This window comes from Aethina tumida, chromosome 2 (assembly GCF_024364675.1).
Source record: "Aethina tumida isolate Nest 87 chromosome 2, icAetTumi1.1, whole genome shotgun sequence".
NCBI lineage: Eukaryota > Metazoa > Arthropoda > Insecta > Coleoptera > Nitidulidae > Aethina > Aethina tumida.
Genome location: NC_065436.1, coordinates 30,947,560 through 30,971,398, shown reverse-complemented (window position 1 = coordinate 30,971,398; position 23,839 = coordinate 30,947,560). Strand labels below are relative to the sequence as shown.

The following is a 23,839-nucleotide window of genomic DNA, read 5'->3' as shown; positions in this document are numbered from 1 at the left end:
TCGACTATTTGCTTATTTCTTAGTTAGATTTAAGGAAAAATTATACATTAACATATCTAAATATTTTGCTACTTATTTTTATTTTTTTAGTTTTGTTCTGTAATTGGATTTTTTTCTGTTGGGCAAATAAAGAATTATTATTATTATTATTATTATTAAACATTGAAAAAATAATAAATTATAAATATTATTTAAATTAAATTAATTTGTTATATAATTAAAAAAAAATAAAATATTAAATATAAATTGATTAAAATAAAACTTATTGTTTTATTTGAATTAAAAATAAAAATAAAGAAATAAAATTTAAATAAATTATAAATTGAATTTTATTAAAACTAATTATTTTATTTGATTTAAATTAAAACAAACAGTTAAATATTAAATGTAAATTGTTTTATTTAATTAAAAATTGAAAAAGTTATTAAATATAAAATAATTTAAGTTAGATATAATTGTCATATTTAAATTAAAATTAAAAAACAATTAAATATTAAATATATTTTGATTTAAATTAAAAATAATTGTTTTATTTAATTTAAAATTATTATATGAACATGGAATTAATTGTGAACAAACTAATTTTGTCATTTATTTTTGTAAAAAACAATGGGACTCATTTACATAAACAATATCGAAAGAATGATGAAACTAAACTAACTTCAACTATATTAAGATTTTTTGACTTTTGAAATTTTAAATTATCATAAAATAATTAATTATATAAGTAATTTAATTAATATCAACTTAAATTAAGTTTTAATAATTAATAAAATTTGTGTAATAATTTATTTAAGCACACAAGATATTTGTCAAAAAATTTGAAATAAAATATGAAAACTAAAAAAGAAGAATAATACTGAAATGTTTTCAAAAATCCAATATTTACCCCTTCTCCTCGCCAAAAAAAAAACAATTGTAAGAAAAACAGTTGAATGTCACCACCCATTAAAAAATGCACAGCTTACTTAGGAGCCCGAATTATTTCATTCTTCTCTAACTCTCATAAATATGTATCTCTTTCTTACACTCTTTCAGGGTCAAATACAAAATTCGAATTTTGAATTGAATAGAATCGGACAAAGAAAATTTGATCGACAATGAACAAATAATATATAAAAACTATTGTTTATAAATCTACGAATTTAGGATTTACAACAGAGTAAAATAAATAAATTTAAATTAAATATATAAATATAATAAAATAATTAAATATAATAAAAAAATGTCAACAGTGATAAACGTAGTATTTAGTATGAAATTAATTGTAAAAAATATTGAACTTAACAAAGCACCTCCCACAAAAATAGCTTTAGTCTCTACAACTAAACATTTTCGCCTAATTCATAATTTTCAAAATTTCAATTTTAATTTTATTTACTGAACTTATAATCGAATTAAGATTAAAATCGATATATTGTAAATTTACAATTCCAAATCATTCTTCAAATGTTAAAAATGTTCTCGGTTAAAATCACCCAAATAAGTATAAGGTGTAAAATATAATGCGATAATAAAAACCATGAAAACTATCAAGAAACAGCAACTGTTGACACATGTACATAGGTAATTTGCAAATCCACAGCCAACTATAAAATTTTGTGTTTTCAAAACTTTGTACTTTAATTTATTATTATCGATTTATTTTAAAATTTTGACATTCAAAACATTTAATTAAAATTAATTAATACAAATTCAATTTGTGCGTTGGGACAACAATACTTGTTAAAAATACACTCGGTCAACGCCAATCAAATAGAATACAGTTAGTTCATTGCGATGCGACTTGAAAACAATTCTCGGTACCCCTATCCAATTTGCAAATCCACAGCCAACTATAAGAATATAAGAGCACAAATTTGTAATTTTTAATTTATTTATTTCAATTAAGAACGCCGATATTCAGCTAATAAACCACCATTTCCAAAATTAACTTATTTGCATTAACTTTCAAATATGTTTAGTTAAAATTAATTTAATTTTTTTTAATTATATTATTAAATTAGACATCAGTCCGAATCGCCGCCATGACAAATTCATAGCCAGCTATAGAAATATGTGGTCAAAAATTTGTAATTTTTGTTGTACCTATTATAATTATATTTATATATTTAAGTTTAAATAATAAAAAAGTGTTGTTTAATACAATATTTTAAATATCAATGTGCTTTAAAAAGAAATTAATTCATGAACTAACTTAATAAACGGTCTCAATCAAACATACCTGCTATTCTGATAAATTTTTGTATACACGTGTGGGAAACTCTCAAAACAATCAACCACAACGGATTTTAGACAGTGAACACGACACAAAAATCAACAAAAACCGGCGAAGAATTGCAGACACTTCGAAATTTATTCGCCAAAGCCAACCAAAAAAAACGCAGGTGATTGCGATAGGACTTGAAAGCAATACTCAGTACCCCTATCTAATTTATAAATCCATGGCCAACTATAAAAATATGTGATTGTAAATTTGCAATTTTTATTTTATTTATTTGAATTAAAAACATTGCTATTTAAATAATAAACCATCATTCACCAAATTCATTTATTTGCATTAACTTTTAAATATGTTATTTAAAATTAATTTAATTTTTTAAATTCTATTATTAAATTATATATCTGCGTCCCAGTTGCCGCCATAACAAATTCATAGTCAACTATAAAAATACGCAGTTAAAAATTTAAAATATTTATTTTGGTTCAAGTTATATTTACACAATCGATAAAAAACGATAAAAAAGTGTATGTTGTTTAATACATTAATAGCAACATCCATGTGTCTCAAAATGCTCAAACTCTAATAATCAGTTCTAATAAAACGTACCTAAAATTCTGATTAATTTTTAGTAAATCTGCGTTGAAATCACAAACATCACTCACAGAAACCATAAAGGACATTTGTACAACACTGCAGAAATATCTGTGAACACCGGTAAAGGAACAACGACACTTCAAATTTCGTTAAAAATGAGCTTGGCAACAGAGCAACCAATCAGAATCAATCAAAGTTAGGATTCTTGGAAACGATGCACGGTGCACCTGGGTAATTTGCATATCCATAGCCAACTATAAGAATTTGAGATTTTAAACTTGCAATATTTTAATTATTTCTATGATTAAGTATAAAACTACAAGACTTTAATTGTTAATAGTTATAATCTCACTTTGACCCAAAACTCAAAATAGTCTCAATGAAATTTTCATCAAATTTAGACTTAAAATCATACACATCGGTCAAAAAATACGTAGGCCACCACACGGCACATTTACAAAATACATGTGTGAAAATTGTTGATAAACAAGGTAAAACCGCAGACTCGTCGTGTTCCCATCGGAATCCGTTAAATATGTATTAATTCACTTGCTAACCGTTGACCAGGATAAATGTTGTGATTACTCCAAACCATAGTCGGTTGACTTATTTAATTTTCTTTTATTGTCATTTTTAAATATACTAAGATAATATTGTTTTACACAGGATGGAATGATAGAAGTGAGGTCAAAGGAAATGATTTCTATTTAAGTTTAATTTGTTTAGATCCGAATATTAATTTATTTTTTTGTAATAGAATATTACATAGTAATATTTCTTATTAGACAGTTATGTGTTATAAGGACTGATCATTAATTGTCAAAAAATGATTAGTTTTCAAATAAATTTCTTGTTAGGAAAATGAAATAAGAAATTTTGTTATCACTGATCTCTATTTATCAGAGAATTAATATAAAATCTTGCAAATTTCATGTCATAAACCTCAAATAATACTTATATTAAAAAAAGATTATCAACAAATATTGCTTAAAAAGATTGATTTGAATAGAAATTATTTAATAAAATATTAAATTTTATAGACCATTATTAATTTTATTATTACTAATCACTGCTGGTCAGAGAACCAATCTTTGTCTTGTAAATTTCTTATTCGAAAGAAAGCCCACAAAATCTTTTTATACAAAGATTTTAATATTAATGTTAAAAAACTCTATTCAGCAAATTTTACTTTAAAAATTGCTTAAAATAATATTTAATAAAACATTAAATTTAATCATATGCAAGTTAAAACAACACAAATTTTAAATTTATTATTACTTAATATTGTCCGTCAGAAAATTATTAAGTCTCTAGCATAATTGTTGTTAAAAATGGTTTAAAAAATAAAACACGGAATTACTAGGCAAATATAATTTTTATGAGGAGACATCATATTGTTTTAAAATTATTTGTTTTTTAGAAAATATCTTGTTGGAAAGATGAAATAAGAGAAATTTTATATTAAATTTTATTGACCATTATTAATTTTATTATAAATTATCAGTGCTTCAGAGAATTAATATTTGTCTTGTAAATTTCTTATTAGAAAGGTCACACAATATTTTTTAAAACAAAATAACATAATTCAAGAAGTAAAAAAATCTTAATATTTATGTCAAAAAACTCTATTCAACAAATTTTATCCAAAAAGATTAATTAAAAAAATATTTAATAAAACATTAAATTTAATCATATGTCAAGTTTAAAAATAACGAGTTTTACTAGGCAAGTATAAATTTTATGAGGATGATCATTAGTTGTTGGAAAATTATTTGTTTTCTAGCAAATATTTTGTTATAAATATGAAATTCCCTTATTTCATTCATTTTATAACAAATTTTATAGGCCATTATTAACTTTATTATCACTTGTCACTGCTTGGCAGAAAATTAATAAAAAGTCTGGCAAATTTCTTGTTAAATAGACTACATAATTTTTTTTATGAAAAAATAAAATAATTCAAGAAGTAAAAAGATCTTAATTCTTATGTTAAATAACTGTTTTCACAAATTTTACTCAAAAATTTTGGTCTAAATGGAAGTTGTTTAATAAAATTTTAAATTTGATCATTTGTATCCCAACAAGTACTAACTTTTGAAGGGAAATTGATTAGATTCCAATATTTTTGTGCCTCATATTATTCGGGTTATGTTCACTCGAATAACATTCAAGATATCATGCTCGACTTGAACTTGAAAGAAATATTTTAAATTTATTTTTACTTAAGATTGCCTGTCAGAAAATTATTAATTATCTAGGATGATTTTAAAAATTTGAATTAAAAAAATAATACAAGAAATTTACTAGACAAGTATGAATTTTATGAAGATGATCATTAGTTGTTAGAAAATTAATTATTTTATAGCAAATATTTTGTTAGAAATTTGAAGTAAGGGAAATTTTATATGCCATTATTAATTTTATTATCACTGTTCACCGCTGGCCAGAGAATTAATAGGAAATCAGACAAATTTCTTGTTAGAAAGCTCATACAGTATTTTATTATAAAAAATTATCATATTTCAAGAAGTAAAAAGATCTTAATTCATGAGTTAAATAATCGTTTTCAACAAATTTTGCTCAAAAATATTGGTTTAAACGGAAGTTGTTCAATAAAATTTTAAATGTAATCATTTATAACTCCATGATTACTAATTTTTGAAGAAAAATTGATTTTGTGTACCATATTATTTGGATTATATTCACTCGAATAATATTAAGATATTATGCCCGACTTGAACCGGGCGAGGAATTTCAATGAACCCAGCAGGAATCGGGCAACAAGTCATCAACAAATTGAAATTTTAGTAAAACCACAACTAACGAACAAGTTTACCGGGTTGCATACGGCACTATTGGCGCACAATGCCGTATAAGATCATTGTTAAGTTTTCCCCATCTTTATCTGCATTGTCACGGAATCGAACGCGAGGACAAAACATTTGTAAATTGTTGAAATGAAAACGGCGAGCAGGGATTTCATAATGCCCGCCGACAATGCACGGTATATAAACTGGGAGACACAAAGTTATAATTAGATATAATCTGGAAGCGTTCAAACAGACGCTGGAACAGCATTTTATCGAACACGTTTGAAATATGGCCGAACACAATGGTTTTGCCGGGGCTGATAGCATTTCCACGGACGGGTCCCACTTTTAACCGATCCACCGCAATTGATGGGCTCTTTATGTACCAACAAAAGGGAAACGACGCTCTTTCGATCACACGTCCACAAGATTATTGTCTACCCTCTTCCTTTTATCAGATTCGACTTCCAACGTTTGAAGGATTTAGATTTTCTCCGTTTGTGTAGGCTAAACAAATCATTATTGTACGGGGTATCCCAAAATGATTGACTTTGTCCGATATAATGGAAAAACTGCAATTGTCTCAAATTTTTCATAATTCATATCTGGTTTGTTTGAAAAACTGGAAATTAACAGAAAAATATTTTTTCTTTTTCATAAAAAGTAGAATTCTGTAAAATTAACGAGTATTCAAAGCTTGAAACTTTTAAAAATTTGTTATTAGTTTACTCTAAAATTCTAAATTAGTTAAAGCCCAAAATTTTTACTATTGGGCCGAAATTAGTCCATAAATAATCCGAAATTTCAATACTAAAAACACTTCGGAATCGACAGAATTGACCGTTTAATGTCAATGAGAAAAGAGAAAGTACATAGAAAAATTAAAATTTATTATTTTTTTAGCTACTTTTTTTTCATTTGACCATTCATGAGTCCATAAAGAGCTCGAAATTCGTGCATGTACAAATTTTTGACTCGATAGACCCAACCCTTGTAACTCTGTGTGAGCTACATCCCTCAATTTAAAAATAAAAAAGGGTATTTTTCGAGCACAAAATTTTTAATGTTGGGTCGAAATTAGCCCAAAAATAGCTCGAAATTCCCATGTAATTGTAATGCCGTTTTGACGAAGTACGGCAGTTTTTCTCGCCTAAATATATCATTTAATGCTTAATTTAATATACATTAATTATATAATATTACATATTTTAAAAATTAAAGTATATCTTCATAGAAAAATATTAAAATATTTAAAGTAACTTAAAAATTTTTAGTAAATTATAATTTTAATTTGATTTGATTAATTAATACTTAATTTAATACTAACTTTTATGTTATATATTTTAGTAATTAATATATAAAGAAATTAAAATGTAAAAATTAATTGACCAAATTTCTAAATATAAAAAATATTAATATAGTTAAAGTACTTTGTATGTTACTTTTTTAATAAATTCTTATTTAATTTAATAATTTAATTAATACCCAATTTAATACTAAATTTGATGTAACAATAATTATATTATATTACATTTTTTTAATAATAATAATAATAATATAATAAATTGAAATTTCAAAATTAACTGAATTTTAAAATACAAAAAATATTAATATAGTTAAAGTAATTTAATATATTGCATTTTTAATAAAGTATTAGTTTAATTTAATTTACTACATTTGATGAATTATTAATTATATTATTTTAAATATTTTATTAAATTTTTAAATAAACTGTTACCTTAATTTAATTAATACTAAATTTGATGTAACATTAATTATATAATATATTTTATTATATACAATAAGTTAAATGAGTGAATTTCAAAAGAAGTAAAAATATTAATATTATATATAGATTAATTATTTTAATTTAATACCATTAATTAATAAAATTATTAGATTATATTATTTGTTTTAATAAATGACAAAGGTCTGAATATTAGATTTTTGATTTTTGGAAAATATTTCAATACGGTGCAGTGAGTGTCACTTTAGTTTCATCTTATATTTTGTATTTTGTTAATTATTAATATTTAATTTGAGATAAGATTAAATATATTATATTAATTAATAGTAAAAAACCAATATTAATTTCAAAATTACGTAAACGTAATTAACGTAAATATAGTAACTTAATTTTTTGTATTTTTTAATAAATTATTCTCCACCCGATATCACCAAATTCACACCCTATACAAGACTTATTTGGTAAATCTTGTGGATTTTATACAAATGATATTATGAATGATGGTAAACAGAGTAAGTGAAATTATTTTAAATAATGTTTCACAATATCTTCGGAATTTGACAAGTTGACGTAGACATGAATCAAAATAAAAAACATACTGCGGAAAATTCCAAGCATTTTTCTTAGAAATATATTGTTTATTATATCTACCCATAGTTTTTTACTAGTTCTAATAGTCAGAGTACATATAAAAACTAACAAAATGTGTCGAGCAACAAGAGTTTATAAAAGTCGCATTGTTTATTTTCAAATGGTCCTAGTTGAATTCCTACTACTAAATATACTAATGACTCCACATAATTAAAAATACACACAATAATAATTTGGCAAAAGTCCCCTCGAAAATAAATCTGCATGTGAACGTCGTTAATGAGCCAAAAAATCAATTCAGCGACCAGGCAACTTCTTGTTTTATTCGGTCGCATGCTAAAATCCCAGATTTCCAGGTGCATACGAAAAAACAATTTTTCGTTCGTTAAATAAAACAACCGGTCACATCGTGTTTTCTAAACGAGCAATGCAGTAAATTTTATTTTAATTATTCATTGATTGGTTTGTGACGTTACTGCTGATATATCTAAATAGGTAATAAAATTAAAAAACTCAGCTATTACAACGGAATAATATTTTAATTTTTATGTATACAGAGGGTGGTTCAACTTAGTCATTAGAGATTTATGGTGAACTGATCCAGATGTCAATCTGAAATTTTAGTTATAACTAATTGTACCAAAAATTATAGAATGATATCTCTTTTTATTCTCTATTCTTTATATATTTCTAATAAATTGTCAAGTGAATAACCCTGTATAAAGAGTAGAAGAGAAAAGTTCAGCTTACATTTACAGTCACAAAACAATTGATCATTCAGTTTTAACATGCTATAAATCATTATAAATAGATCTACTCTAAATAAATTTGATGTTAATTTTAATCAGCGTTAATTAGGAATGGTCAAATGATTCTGCTTTTAAATTTCTTCTTTGTAAATTTAATATGCAATAGGGCCACATTTTACACGGAATTCAAGAATGTAGAAATATTTATAGAGTTCAATTAAAAAAAAAAACAAAGTTAATATCATTTCTGACTAAATCAGAAGTTGCAGCATATTGAAAATATTTTAGAAAAATAATATTATTCTACCCCTGTCATTAAAATTATAAAATGATAATCTCATTTAATTCGCTATTCTATATTCTTCATAAACCTCTAATAAATCATTCAGGTGAGCACCTCTGTATATTCAGCTTACTTACTACTATTATAGTTACAAAACCATTGATCATTCAATTTTAACATGCTATAAATCATTATAAATAGATTTATTCTAAACAAATCTAATTGTTGAACATCGATAATTGGGAATTCTCAAACCATTCTGCTTTTAAATTTCTTCTCTCTAAATTTAATGTGCCATGAGTCCACATAGAATTCAAGAATGTAAAAATATTTATAAGGTTCCATTAAGAAAAATAAACAATGTTAATGTCATTTATGACTGAATTAGAAGTTATAGCACATTGAAAATATTTTAGAAAAATAATAACGTTACTCTACACCTGTCACTAAAATATAGAATAATAACCTCATTTAATTCTCTATCCAATATTCTTCATAAACCTCTAATAAGTCGGTCAAGTGAATAACTCTGTATATTCAGTAAGTTCAACTTACATTTAAAGTCACAAAACAATTGATCATTCAGTTTTAACATGCTATAAATCATTATAAATAGATCTACTCTAAATACATTTGATGTTAGTGTTAATCAGCGTTAACTGGGAATGCTGAAATGATTCTACTTTTAAATTTCTTGTTTCTAAATTTAATATGCAATAGGGCCACATTTTACACGGAATTCAAAAATGTAGAAATATTTATATAGTTCAATTAAAAAAACAAAGTAAATATCATTTCTAACTGAATCAGAAGAATCACATTGAAAATATTTTATAAAAATAATATTCTACCCGTGTCATTAAAATTATAAGATGATAATCTCATTTAATTCGCTATTCTATATTCTTCATAAACCTCTAATAAATCAGTCAGGTGAATAACACTGTAAATTCAGGTTACTTTTATATTATAGTTAGAAAACCATTGATCATTCAATTTTAACATGCTATAAATCATTATAAATAAATTTATTCTAAACAAATCGATTTTATTGTTGGACAGCGATAATTGGGAATTCTCAAACCATTCTGCTTTTAAATTTCTTCTTTCTAAATTTAATGTGCAATGGGTCCACATAGAATTCAAGAATGTAAAAATGTTTATAAGGTTCCATTAAGAAAAAGAAACAATGTTAATGTCATTTATGACTGAATCAGAAGTTAAAGCACATTGAAAATATTTTAGAAAAATAATAACGTTACTCTACACCTGTCACTAAAATATAGAATAATAACCTCATTTAATTCTCTATCCAATATTCTTCATAAACCTCTAATAAGTCGGTCAAGTGAATAACTCTGTATATTCAGTAAGTTCAACTTACATTTAAAATCACAAAACAATTGATCATTCAGTTTTAACATGCTATAAATCATTATAAATAGATCTACTCTAAATAAATTTGATGTTAATGTTAATCAGCGTTAATTGGGAATGTTGAAATGATTCTACTTTTAAATTTCTTGTTTCAAAATTTAATATGCAATAGGGCCACATTTTACACGGAATTCAAGAATATAGAAATATTTATAGAGTTCAATAAAAAAAACAAAGTAAATATCATTTCTGACTGAATCAGAAGTTACAGCATTGAAAATATTTTAGAAAAATAATATTATTCTACTCATGTGATTAAATTAGTAAGTAAGTAAATTCAGCTTACTTTTATATTATAGTTACAAGACTATTGATCATTCAATTTTAACATGCTATAAATCATTATAAATAGATTTATTCTAAACAAATCTGATTTTATTGTTGGACAGTGATAATTGGGAATTCACAAACCATTCTGCTTTTAAATTTCTTCTTTCTAAATTTAATGTGCAATGAATCCACATAGACTTCAAGAATGTAAAAATATTTATAAGATTCCATTAAAAAAAAAACAATATTAATGTCATTTAGGACTGAAAAAGAAGTTATAACACACTGAAAATATTTTGGAAAAATAACATTACTCTACACCTGTCACTAAAATATTGAATAATAATCTCATTTAATTCATTTAATATTCTTCATAAACCTCTAATAAGTCGGTCAAGTGAATAACTCTGTATATTCAGTAAGTTCAACTTACATTTATAGTCACAAAACAATTGATCATTCAGTTTTAACATGCTATAAATCTTTATAAATAGATCTACTCTAAATAAATTTCATGTTAATGTTATTCAACGTTAACTGAGAATGCTCAAATGATTCTGCTTTTACATTTCTTCTTTCTAAATTTAATATGCAATAGGGCCACATTTTACACGGAATTCAACAGAACAGGAATATTTATAGAGTTCAGTTAAAAAAAAAACAAAGTTAATATCATTTCTGACTGAATCACAAGTTACAGCATTGAAAATATTTTAGGAAAATAATATTATTTTATCCCTGTCATTAAAACTATAAAATGATAATCTCAATTAATTTGCTATTCTATATTCTTTATAAACCTCTAATAAATCAGCCAGGTGAATAACTCTGTATATTCAATAAGTTCAACTTACATTTATAGTCACAAAACAATTGATCATTCAGTTTTAACATGCTATAAGTCATTATAAATAGATTTATTCTAAACAAATCTGTTTTTATTGTTAAACAGCGTTAATTGGGAATTCTCAAACGATTCTGCACATTCCTACATTTTACACAGAATTCAAAAATGTAGGAATATTTATAGTGTTCAATTAAAAAAAGGTTCAACTGAATCAGAAGTGCAGTATATTGAAAAATTCTAGAAAAATCATATTATTCTACACCTGTCACTAAAATTATAAAATGGTAATCTCAATTAAATCTCTATTTTATATTCTTCATAAACCTCTAATAAGTCGGTCAAAACAATTTCCCACTCAGTTTTAACATACTATAAATCATTATTAATAGATCTATTCTAAACTAATTTGATGTTATTGTTAATTTACAATGCACGACAATTCTGCTTTTAAATTTCTTCCTTCTGCACAATAAAAAACTCATTTAATATTATGAATATTGTATGTCCCATCAATTTTATAGGCTTCAACACGTCAAAAAAGGAACTGAAAATTGACCTTTAGAAACCGATCAAAGTTACGACCCAAATAAAGTAAATGTAGGACCCAGAGACCCGTACACAACAGGTCCGACAGGGACTCGTATCGAACCCGGCCGAATAAAATATTAGCCCGGCTCGAAATCGCCCCCGACAACCGAATAACATTCAAGAAAAATGGAAATAAAACAATGCCTGATTAATAAGTTCCGAGTTTGGCGAATCGTTTCGCTGCATGTGAAACGGATACCGGCCACGCCATATCGATTGGTAAACGATAAGTGCGCATTTTAGAGTGAAACAAAAGAAAAAAAACGGGTTCGAGTTGTATCAACCACGTTTTACGGGGTCGTTCGGTTCATTTTTTTCGCCTCGTTCTTAATATAATTCGCTGCGATACCGAACAGGAAAACAAAACCGCGAGCCGATAGTCGATAATGACGTCAGTACATTTTAAAATTCTGCAACGATACGACAACGGTTCGCCTTCAATATTAATCGCCGTTAATCGCACCAATGCAAATTTCCATCCGCCCCTACAATGCCCGACAAAACAAAAAAAATTGTTTCTCGAGTTCAAAATCCGTTTGTCCAAAGCGGATGTTTTTATATTTATTTTATTGATTAAATTTAATTTCGTATTTATTCGGGTTAAACTGAATCAATAATAATAATAATAATATAGAATAATTTATCTAAAATTATTAATTATTAACTATATAGAATAAATTTTATTTAAAACTAATTGTTATAGTTTATTTAAATACTTTTTCATTTTCATTTTAAATGAGAAATGTTTAACTTTTGTGTTGAATATCACCAAAAAATGTGTCAATTATTCAAAAATTTTTTTAAAAGACAAATTTTATTTAAAATAATCAATCATGGTTTATTTAAATATTTTATCATCATATTTAAAATTAAAAATATTTAATATTTAATTAAATTTCGAGTATCACCAAAAATATCTCAAGTATTTATTAACTTTTCTGAAAGAGACATTTCATTTAATTATTATTTGTTATAATTTTATTTAAATATTTCATCGTTTATTTAAAATATAAAATATATTTTTATGTGTTGAATGTCACTAAGAAACATAACAGTTATTAAATACATGTTTTTGAAAGCCACATTTTATCTAACAATTAATAATGCCTCACTATTATTTGTAATAATTTTATTTAAAATAATTAATCATGCTTTTTTTAAGTCTTGAATATCACCAAAAAATATATTAATTGTTTCATTCAATTTTTTTTTTGAGAGGCACATTAATGCCTCACAATTATTTATTATAATTTTATTTAAAATATTAAATAATTTTTTATCGTTTATTTAAAATAAGAAATATTTCATTTTTAAGTCTTGAATATTGCAAAAAATATGTTATATATGAATTATTTAATCCATTTTTTTAAAGGCACATTTTATTTAATAATTATTAATGCCTCACAATTATTTATCAAAATTTTATTTATAATATTAAATCATGGTTTAACAACTTTTTATCGTTTAATTCAAATAAAACATATTTTAATTATTTGATTAATTTATTTTATTATTTTCCATAATTTTATTTAAATAATTTTACGTTGTTTTTTTAAATATTTTTTCCAATATAAAAATTTATAATTTTTAAAATTCCTTTGTACGAATAATTAAAACACTAGAATTTCAAAATTTTGTTTGTCAGTATATTATAAAGCCATAAATCGATTAAAGGACCGAAAACCACCACCGCCCTCTAACGATACCCGTGCGATTTTTCTGCCTTGCCGACCGAGGGGAGGTCGCAAAAAAAATTAAAAAACTACTGCAACACCTGATACATACGGCACGGCATAAATTATTTATAAATAAATACAGAGCAACGCACGGGCACAGTTTCGGTCGTTGATGAGCCGGGACACGTACAAACAAACGCCAAACTTACCAAAATAAACGTCGACTTCCTTGTTGTTAAAGGCCATTATTTTCGTTGTTTCCGGTCACTTCGAAACGACGTCTCACAGAATCTTACAACCTAACAACCTATGCTACGGTTTACACGTAAAAAATCCTAAAGGTGGTTTCAAAATAATCGAGAAACCATAGAAACAATATACAGCTGCAAATTACTTAACCTATATTTCTCTGACATTTCTAAATTGACACTTGCACATATCTAGATTTACATGAAGCTATACAACAAACACACAACTTAAGCCTAGAGCAGATCCTAAACGGCGTTTCTAAACCTAAACATACAACCTGTATTTGATTGGTAAATATCGTATTAGAACAATTTAAATGTCAAATGAAAAAAGACGAAAGCAAGCACACGCTTTTGCACCACGCACGTAGACAAAACCGCAATCGAACCGAACTCACATGCTACGACGGCAAATAAATAAAAATCAACTTGGTATTAGGACTTCGTCCGGGCCAGCATTGAATTGTTTTCGTCCAAATTATAGCAATTACCCGACAATCGCCATGTTTTCGCCAGTCGACCGCGCATGCGCGTCCCCAACCAAAATTCGCAATTGTTTACGGCGATTCCGCCAAAATTGAAATCGCACCGCGTCCCACGAACGAATCGAATCGAACGCGCGTTCGATCACCGGTGTACCCGTCGGTCGAGCCGTCGATTCTCTGCGGCGGCGATACTTGTGAAAATCAACGAAAATCATTCGCTGGCGACCGGCCGATCGCTCTTGGCAGCCGCCACACAATTTGGCACGCGTTCCCAAGGATCGGCGGTCCGTAAATTATGTTCGCTGCAGTATTATGTTCGTTCCGTACGAGATTTTTTTGCAGGGGTAAATATGACCCGAATTGATTTCATTGTTGTTGCCAAATCGGCCATGCGTGAATTTTTTCGTATTCGCAATACGAATAATGTCGTCATGGTGTTCGGTTAAAGCTGGCAAATATGTTGTGTAACTTGCTGCGGATATGGCATTGTTTATTTACGAATTGAAATGAAATAAACAGCAGACGAGTTTTAATACAGTTTGTTAAACTGGCAATAGATGGCACTGTGTTTTATTACATATATTAAAACATTACAACTATTCTATTAAAGCATATTATAATTTTAATTTATTAATCATAGTAAATTAATATATTAATATGAATAAAACTCTTTATAACTGTATAAATAATATATTATTGTTATAGTCATAGTTTATAATAAATAAATTAAAAATTATTATTTGATCTAAGAACAAAATAAATTTAGAAAAATTTTATTTATATATTTCATTCATTCATTTTTATATATTTATTCGAATATTTCAAGAGCAGTTACAGAAAAATTTAACTTAGTGCTTAGTGGTTATTGTCGCAAATCACATTTTTTCCTATATTCCTATGTTTATGGTTAGGTTAATAATTGTAAATAATAACACATTGCGTAACAGTATAAATAATTATATTTAAAATATAACCATAAAAAGATAATATATTTATATTATATTATAGTTTAAACATTAATATTTGATGTAATAACAAAATAAATTTATATACATTCTAAATTCTATTTTGTTTTAGTAAAACATTAGTTATAAATCTAATAATTGAATATAGAAGTTTCCTTTGAAACATATAGAAAAGTATTTTTTTGTATTAGTATTTTAGGTGAAATATATTTTAATTATTATTATTTTAATTTATTAAACATTTTAAATAATAATACACTCCATAATTATATAAATATTATACTATCGTTATAGTATAATATTATTAAATATCTTAATAATTGATAATTTACTTGAAAATTACTAATTGTCACATTTTTACCCTAAATAAAAATAAACGAATGAAATAAAAATAAAGTAAATTACTATTTTTTCTTCCAATTGTTGTCAAATCACTTTTTCTAATTATTTAAACTCAAATATATTTTGTTTAACTACATGTTTTCTACCACAGTTCAAACAATTGCTAATAGTCACAATTTTCTCTAAATAAAAATAAATGAATGAAACAATTTGAACGAAATATAAAATAAATTATTATTTTTCTTTCAAATTGAATGAAAAATAAAGTAAATTATTATATTTCCTTCAAATTTGTGTCAATTCACTTTTCCTAATTATTAAAACACGTTGTTTCAATAGAAAAATTGAAAATCGGTTAAAAATACACGGGGGCACATGTAATTACACAAAACTCTGTTTTGGCGAAACACCCCCTGCATTGTGTCGCATCACAAAACCAATTAGTCTGTTATCGACTCGTGTGTCGATCGGGCGATAGGTCCGGTGGGTTGCTTGCTTGTACCCCTTATTAATCCGATGGTGTGATTCGATTTAATCCAGATCTTGCGATTAATTAGTGGTGTGTTTAGTGCCCTAATGGATAAACTGAATTTACTACGAACTTCCAAAGTATACATTAAATTTTATATTGACTATCCCATTTAAACAATCATTTATTTCAATTGCATTAAAGTAAATTTAAGTTATTCCAATTTTTTATTTTATTTGTTAAAACAATACTACATAAAATAATTAATTAAAAATTATAAATTGTGATTTTAAAACCATTTATTTTTTTTTAATCGATATTTAAAATCAGTACAGTTAAATTTAAAAATTCTATAAATAATTTATTAGTCTTTATAATGAAAACAAATATACCTCCTGTTTTCTTCTATTGTTTGGAACATACTCAAGTTTCTGTATTTATGGTCAGTATTAAATATTTTGAATTTAGTCTTATTCGTTATAATTAAAATAAGTGTAAATTATTTCAGGATAGTAAATTTAAGTTCTAAAAATATTAATGATCAATTACATAAATAACTAAATCTTAAATTCCAAAAACTATTGTATCTTTTATGCCTTGAAACATTTAATTTTTAAATTGTTAAGACTTTGTACATTTCAGTTTTAACCACCATATAAATGGAAGTAACTGGTTAACTTTTACGTCTTAAATTATTTAATATTTAAAAATATGTAATTGTTTTTCTTTCAGTTTAATATAAACCAACTTATTTGCCAAACTACTGCTAACAAATTCTCTCTTTACCATATTACTGGACAACAAATTCACTTTATATTCTTTATAGTTTTGGCCAACAATTTCTTTATCTTTATTCATCATGTTCTTGGCTAATAAAATCCCTATTTTGTCGTCTTTAAAGTGGCCAAGAATAAGGTTTTCACAAAAATTTCATAAAGTATATTGACTAATTTCCATTTTTACAAAGGATTATGTTTGCAAATAAATATTTAAAATAAATAGATTGTATTTTTGTATAGTGTGTACCGAGTATTACTTATTCACATATTTCAGAATAGTTAACAATAAATTAGTAATAATTGTACATGTAATATTTGTTTAAAATAAATCAAACTAGAAAACATAATACATATTATTACTCGTATAAAAATTAAAATATATCACAAAAATGCATATCAAAGTAGGCATACAACAAACGAATATAACAAAAAATGTAAAGTAAAAAAATGGTGAAAAATATTTAAGAAAAGTCAAGAGAAGATTAGACTTTTATTAAATAAAGAATCACTTTATTAATTATGTGGAAATAGCCTTTGAACATAAATCGATTTAGATTAAAAAGAACAACCAAACAACGACAGTCCCCCGTATACTCAATTCATTACCAACGTAACCATGGTGATGTTCCAGTTATAATGTTGACAGTACTGTCAAACGTGCATTGTAGCGGTTGAGTTGCCGAAGCTTCCAAATTCGCCAAAAGTTTGCATTTTAAAAATCCCAAGCGCTCATCCAGTGACTTTAGTGTGTGAATTCGAGTGACCCAGATCGCGAAGCCGCAAAAATGGCAATGAATTCGTCCCAAGTCAAACAACAACAAAATAACATGGCCGGTAGCGGTAGCGGTTGGCCGCGACGCAACAGCCAAAATTCGTCGACTGCCACCGCTCCCACCTCCACATTCGAGACCAAGTTCCCAGTTCCATCGGCGATAAACAGAATCATCAATCTGTAAGTCAAAACAAAGTCATTTTAAGTCGTCACCGTCACACAATAACTTAACGGCAGGTACCCGCTCACAAACTACATCTTCGGCACGAAGGAGAACCTGTTCGAGAAGGATCCCAGCGTACCGGCACGTTTCCAGAGAATGAGAGACGAATTTGATCGAATAGGTCAAAGGAGGAGTGTTGAAGGTGTGCTCTTGGTGCACGAACATGGTCTACCCCATGTGCTACTGCTGCAGCTCGGCACCACGTTCTTCAAGTTGCCCGGCGGTGAGTTGAACCCGGGCGAAGACGAGGTAGAAGGTCTGAAAAGACTACTGACAGAGGTATGTTGTTCGTTTATAGTGCATGCAATTACATGAAGATTGTTGTTTACATTTGTAACTGGCAATAAGAAGATTGTTTTGTCCTGAGGGATTGTAAGAAGTTTAGAAGATATTTTTTAACAGTGTTTTTGTACATTTTATATTATTGTATGATGAAGGCTGATTTATTTGTTAAAAAAAAAACTGTTGTGTAGATTAAGCTTTTTGCCATGGATTATTACTATAAAATTATCTGAGCTGGTTATAGTGTTCACCAAAATATGTATCAATTCTTGTAATGTTTATGTCAATTTGTTTACTACTAAAACAAGAATTTTTTTAAATCATTCATTTTTTGTGTATCATGAATTTAAAATAAGAATTATATGTGTTTTAAAAACTTAGAAAAATACTGGATATATTTATTTCAAATTTAACATGTTGATGAAAATGTTATGAGACCTTTTGACGTATTTTAATGAATACTACTACCAGTGAAAACGAATCTTTACAATTCATCTCTGTATTTATAAACTTATTGTGATGAAAAAGAATGTTTTCTTAAAATCTGTTATTAGTAATTAAAAGAGTTTTAAGAGCAATGTTTACTTAATACTGTAAAACAGCATGTACAACATTTGTAAGACGTTTTACAGTAATAAGAGGATAAATTATTAAGAAAAATGTGTAATTTATAAATGTGATGAATAATTTATTGGAACAATTTTAAGTACTGAAACTGAACATCTGTAATAAAAAAATGCAATGAAAGATTGTTTACCATGTATATAGGAATGTATCTTTTACAAATTCATCAGTGTACCATGTTTTGAATAATTTTTTTAACAAATATCAATAATCTACAAATTAAATAAATATAATCTATTAAAATGACTTTTTTTGTGGTGTAAATGCGGTTTTTTGGTAATATATTGTTCACCATATCAGCTAAGAAATATAATCTTTATTCATGTTTGCTTTGGATCAATCTTTATCATGTCACAAATCATAATTATCATTTGTATGCGTACTATTCCGAGCATTTCACAAATCAATTTTTTTGACAGTTTTGAACCTTTTTATTTTCGTTTTGTTTTTTCACTATTTTATTTTCATTACAAAAGAATCAAAACTGTTTATGAAATTATAAATATTTAAAAATTGATTAATATACGTTATTCCATTGTACAATAAGAGTAATAGACAGAATTTAATTTAACTGATTTAATTTCTCGAAAAACGTTTTATGTTGTAAAATTCAAAATTTGTAGATCTGTATAACGCCTGAGGTTTGTCATCCAAATAAGTCATGTATATAATTAAGTGAAACAGCTTATTCTATTTAATCTGAGTCTTCAACTATAATAAAATAATAATTGTATATATCATCATTAAAATTTTCGTATGTCATAAAAGTAACCAGTTAAATGTACTGGTTTTATTTGGTACTGTTAAAAACAAATTCTGTCTTAATAATATTGCTTTACTAATATATTAATGTCTTAACTGAAGTTACCCATCATAAGGTGCCACGTTTTTATTTTTAATAGTACTAAATAAATGTATTTCCTAAAGAATTAACTCATAATTTGTATTATAAAACTTGAAATAAATATTAAAAGAGGCCAATATTCATTTTGTTATTAGATTTAGCTAACGCCTCATTCAATTATAATTATTTCTAACAATCCAAAATGTACCTATAATTGTTCAGCACTTGTAGAAACATGTACTCATTAATATTTTTTCTGTTACGCATTAACAAAATTTACGAATCGTGCGTGCTGTCGAGAGGATGTTGCTGTACTTTTCATGGCGAGTTGTTGCAGACACTTGGCAGATTGGACGGCGTGAAGCAAGACTGGCTCGTGGAAGACATCATCGGAAACTGGTGGAGGCCGAACTTCGAACCGCCACAGTACCCATACATCCCACCACACATAACTAAGCCTAAAGAACACAAAAGGCTATTTCTTGTACAACTTCAAGAGAAGGGTATTGTATAAAATAACACACACTATGTTAACGTTTAAGAAGAAGAATGTACTATATTTTTTATTTGTATATTTTTAGCTGGTTTTGTTGTCATTTTTATTTTTTGTGTTGATGGCTTGTCCGCGCCTCTAGCACCACCGCCGGTGGAGCAGCCGGCGTTCGTGCTATTGGCGTAACGTTGGATTGTACTAGTAAACAGTTTTTTAGGTATTGCGGAAACTATTTGTGTATACACCTTGTAAATACACGCGGTTTAGCTACTTTGGTTCTTCTGGCTTTCGTTGACGATTGAGCCCTTCCTTGTAGACCCTAAAGTACATACATTAAAAACTGAAGAATCAAAGTGTTAAGAGAATTTCCGACTGAACGAACAAGCTCTAAAATCATGTAGAATTTTTGATCACGCACATGTACATAAAATTATTATAAAACTCGCGTTCTTATGCATGCCTAATTTTGTTGGGGAATCTGTATATTCCACAACAAAAACAATATATTGATCTTGTTACTATACTATCAGATAAAAACTATATTTGAGGACATGTGACAGTCTTTATTGTTTTTCTTAATGATATATTTTTTATCTGCATCTAATACGTATATATCAAAATTTCCTTATCAAGTTACTAAATTAAATCTATTTTTTAATGTATTGGATCTGCGCTACAATAAGAACATGTCTAGTAATAAATTTAATAAATTCATGAAATAACGTAGAGGGTAAATTTGTTGGTAGTTTTTTAATAACATTTTTGTGAATTTATTACATTTTAATATCTGTTGTTTCTTAAATAATGTTATTTAAAATACGTATTATATTCGATTCATTACAATTACATTAATATTCAATTTAATTTACTTACACATATATTTTGAATAACATTATTCCTCCTCTTTGTAACTTTTCACATAAAGGACAAGTTAGATGCCCAAGACACATTATCTTTGATTAAAGACAAACTGAAGTTTTCATTGTGCCTTGGGACTACATTTAAGAAACTTTCCAGTATGCTAATTTACTGTAATAATTGTAATCAGCAAATTTCTGACAAGTGGTTGCTAATTTTAAAACTTTGTACAAGATTGTCTCTAATAGCATATTACTGGAAAGGCACCTCTGTATACACAGTTTCAAAATCTCGTATTTTTTATTTTAGGACCTTCATAACAACTATTATTTAATTAGTAGTATAAGCGAGAATATTTCATTGTACAAGCAGTTTTGTTTATTTCCAATTTAAACGCGCAATTTGTACAATGAAACAGACCGTAAAGTGATTCTAACTCTATGATTTTTGCAGCCCTGTTTGCCGTACCTAAAAACTACAAGCTAGTTGCCGCCCCACTGTTTGAGCTTTATGATAATTCCCAGGGTTATGGACCAATAATATCATCATTACCGCAAGCATTGTGCAGGTAACTAATCGTACTTATGTCAGATGTTTTTTTTCTGTTATTAAAGTATTTAAATACGTTTTTTGACTGTTATCTTTTGTTACAGATTCCAATTCATCTATATGTAATTATGGTGATCTCGGTTTATTTTATTTATTTCATCAGAAGTAAGTGAAGTCTTTTAAGATTCAAAATAGATTTTAACTTCATTTGTTTCAGGTGTCAACATTGATGTCTCAAACGTCAATTCAAATAAGACAGATTTTACTTTCTTTTGTAAAGTAAACTAAATTAAGCAATGAATGAAGGAGCACCTCACGATTTTTTGACATGATTTGTGTATATTGTAATTTTGTGCTCTTCTCTTATATTGATTTAGTGTTTCACATTAAGTGAATGTATGTATTTATAGCCGTTTTGTATGGAATGTAGAATATGTAAGTTAAAAAATTAATACTTATGTAATGTACAAATAAATTTTATTAAGAGAAAATTTACTTAATTTAATCAATTCGTTTTTCACTACTTAAACCACACTTTTTAAATTATTAAATTAGTTTAAAATTTATAAAAAATGTGTTGTAATGAATACAATGTCAATTTTAATTTTCCCGCCCTCTCCCTTCGACTTGAGACTTGAAGCGCCACATCCATTCGATGACGTATTGTACAATGTAAACATTATAAAGAAATTTAAGGTTATTAAGAACCTTTCTCTTGAACAATATTTATATTTTTCACTATTTATACATAAAATGGCCAACAATAAAGAGAAAGACTACAGCTGTATGCATGAGGTATGTTTATATTAATTTTATTATATAAATTGCAATAACCTATGAATTTTAGATTGCAAAGGCTGAAGAGACTGTGAAACAAACTTATGCCAGAGTGGCAGGTCTAGAAAAACAATTACATGATACAGACATGCCAGAGGAGAAGAAAAAAATGATAAGACAAGAACTTGAGGAAGTTAGAAAATTACTGGCCACCAATGAAAGTCAATTGGCTCATTTGAGAACACACAATAGGAAATCATTTTTGTTTATAGTTTGTTTGCTGTTTATTTGCTTTACCTTGTATGTACTTTATGTGCTGCTCTTTGGGCCTGATGTTAACAATTAAAAAAATTGAATGAAAACAGTATTTCCTAAACATTCCAAGCTGCCAAACTTATGTACTTATTTTAATATTTATTGAGCATTAAACATTAACAATTTGTAATTTTTTAATAAAACAAATCCAATGATTCCAAAACTTTTATTTATTGGAAAAATATTTAAACCTTAATATTATGTCAGGGAGATTTTCCACAAGAAAAATAAAACATACTTCTCATCTTCACAAAAAAAAAATTCAATACATTCTTCACTTAACCCCTAAAATAATTGACTGAAATTATCGACGCGGTCCTCTTCCAGCCCTTCCTCTACCCCTAGGTCCACCTCTTCCACGGCCTCTACCCCTGCCTCTGTTTGCACCACGAGCAGAATCCTTCTTCTTGGCCTTGGCCTTTGGTGTGTCGTCTATCAGCAGCGTTTCCAAAGGTAAACTGTCTGGCAGGATGAAATACCGGACGTTGTTGCCCCTAACAGTCAGAGAGTCCAAGTTCACCGGGTTTCTATTTTTGGGTGTCAGTTTTACTGCTTTCAGGTGCGTGTTCATCGCAACATCAACGCCGGTGATTGTACCGTGGATTTGTGTGCCGTTTTTAAGTTCCATCGTCACCGTTTCATGGCTCAATTTCATTAGGAACCTAAAAAACAAAGGGTTTGAGGTTAGATTTTTGGCGGGTGGATTTAATACAGATTTAATCATAAAATAGTGACTGAAAGTCGTTTAGTTTTTTAATTGCTGAGATTACTTACCTGACGAGTTTCATTTTGTGTCTGGTTTATAAAAATTACAAAAAATACCGGCAAAGTAAACGTATAAAATGCGTTTTGTTGAGGACGCTAACTAGCGACATCCAGCGGCGATTTTTCCTGTTTATTATAAAATTAAATGAAAATTAAATTACAGTAACGGAAGCCAAAAATTATTTAAAATATTAATCATATTTTTTAAAAAATACAGTTTGCACATACAGTTA

General features: G+C 26.9%; 5 protein-coding genes across 7 annotated transcripts in view; 2 read left to right on the top strand and 3 right to left on the bottom strand.

Annotated features, from left to right (window-relative positions):
- Nucleotides 1-14,456, bottom strand: part of LOC109605823 (neuronal calcium sensor 2) — a 75,520-nt gene extending 61,064 nt beyond the window's left edge. Inside the window, exon 1 of the mRNA XM_049963477.1 lies at nucleotides 14,026-14,456. The gene's annotated coding sequence lies outside the window, so the exon portion shown is untranslated. The remainder of the gene's footprint in view (nucleotides 1-14,025) is intronic.
- The window catches only part of LOC109605816 (neurocalcin homolog), an 80,804-nt gene extending 66,083 nt beyond the window's left edge, over nucleotides 1-14,721 (bottom strand). For 2 of the 3 annotated variants that reach the window (XM_049963474.1, XM_049963475.1), the window contains exon 1: nucleotides 14,463-14,721. The gene's annotated coding sequence lies outside the window, so the exon portion shown is untranslated. The remainder of the gene's footprint in view (nucleotides 1-14,462) is intronic. The other variant, XM_049963473.1, reaches the window with a different exon arrangement.
- A 2,932-nt stretch (nucleotides 14,722-17,653) lies between these two features.
- LOC109601955 (cleavage and polyadenylation specificity factor subunit 5) lies at nucleotides 17,654-22,244 on the top strand. Its single transcript, XM_020018261.2, has 6 exons — nucleotides 17,654-18,056; nucleotides 18,114-18,378; nucleotides 20,187-20,352; nucleotides 21,654-21,768; nucleotides 21,854-21,914; nucleotides 21,967-22,244. The coding sequence occupies exons 1-5, from the start codon at nucleotides 17,890-17,892 to the stop codon at nucleotides 21,873-21,875; spliced, it is 735 nt and encodes a 244-aa protein (XP_019873820.1). The 5' UTR covers nucleotides 17,654-17,889; the 3' UTR covers nucleotides 21,876-21,914; nucleotides 21,967-22,244.
- A 148-nt stretch (nucleotides 22,245-22,392) lies between these two features.
- LOC109601959 (uncharacterized) lies at nucleotides 22,393-23,004 on the top strand. The gene is made up of 2 exons (XM_020018265.2): nucleotides 22,393-22,544; nucleotides 22,597-23,004. Exons 1-2 carry the CDS (start codon nucleotides 22,503-22,505, stop codon nucleotides 22,870-22,872), a joined length of 318 nt encoding a protein of 105 aa, XP_019873824.1. The 5' UTR covers nucleotides 22,393-22,502; the 3' UTR covers nucleotides 22,873-23,004.
- LOC109601958 (probable small nuclear ribonucleoprotein Sm D1) lies at nucleotides 22,994-23,751 on the bottom strand. The gene is made up of 2 exons (XM_020018264.2): nucleotides 23,616-23,751; nucleotides 22,994-23,503 (listed from the first exon to the last, which is right to left on the bottom strand). Exons 1-2 carry the CDS (start codon nucleotides 23,627-23,629, stop codon nucleotides 23,146-23,148), a joined length of 372 nt encoding a protein of 123 aa, XP_019873823.2. The 5' UTR covers nucleotides 23,630-23,751; the 3' UTR covers nucleotides 22,994-23,145.
- Nucleotides 23,752-23,839: the final 88 nt, after the last annotated feature.

Excerpts from the sequence above, each read along its gene's own strand:
- LOC109601955 (XM_020018261.2), top strand. The coding sequence starts at position 17,890 with ATGGCAATGAATTCGTCCCAAGTCAAACAACAACAAAATAACATGGCC. Across the intron at positions 20,353-21,653 it reads TGTACAACTTCAAGAGAAGG|CCCTGTTTGCCGTACCTAAA; the intron begins GTATTGTATAAA and ends TGATTTTTGCAG. Across the intron at positions 21,769-21,853 it reads TTACCGCAAGCATTGTGCAG|ATTCCAATTCATCTATATGT; the intron begins GTAACTAATCGT and ends CTTTTGTTACAG.
- LOC109601959 (XM_020018265.2), top strand. The coding sequence starts at position 22,503 with ATGGCCAACAATAAAGAGAAAGACTACAGCTGTATGCATGAG. Across the intron at positions 22,545-22,596 it reads ACTACAGCTGTATGCATGAG|ATTGCAAAGGCTGAAGAGAC; the intron begins GTATGTTTATAT and ends TATGAATTTTAG.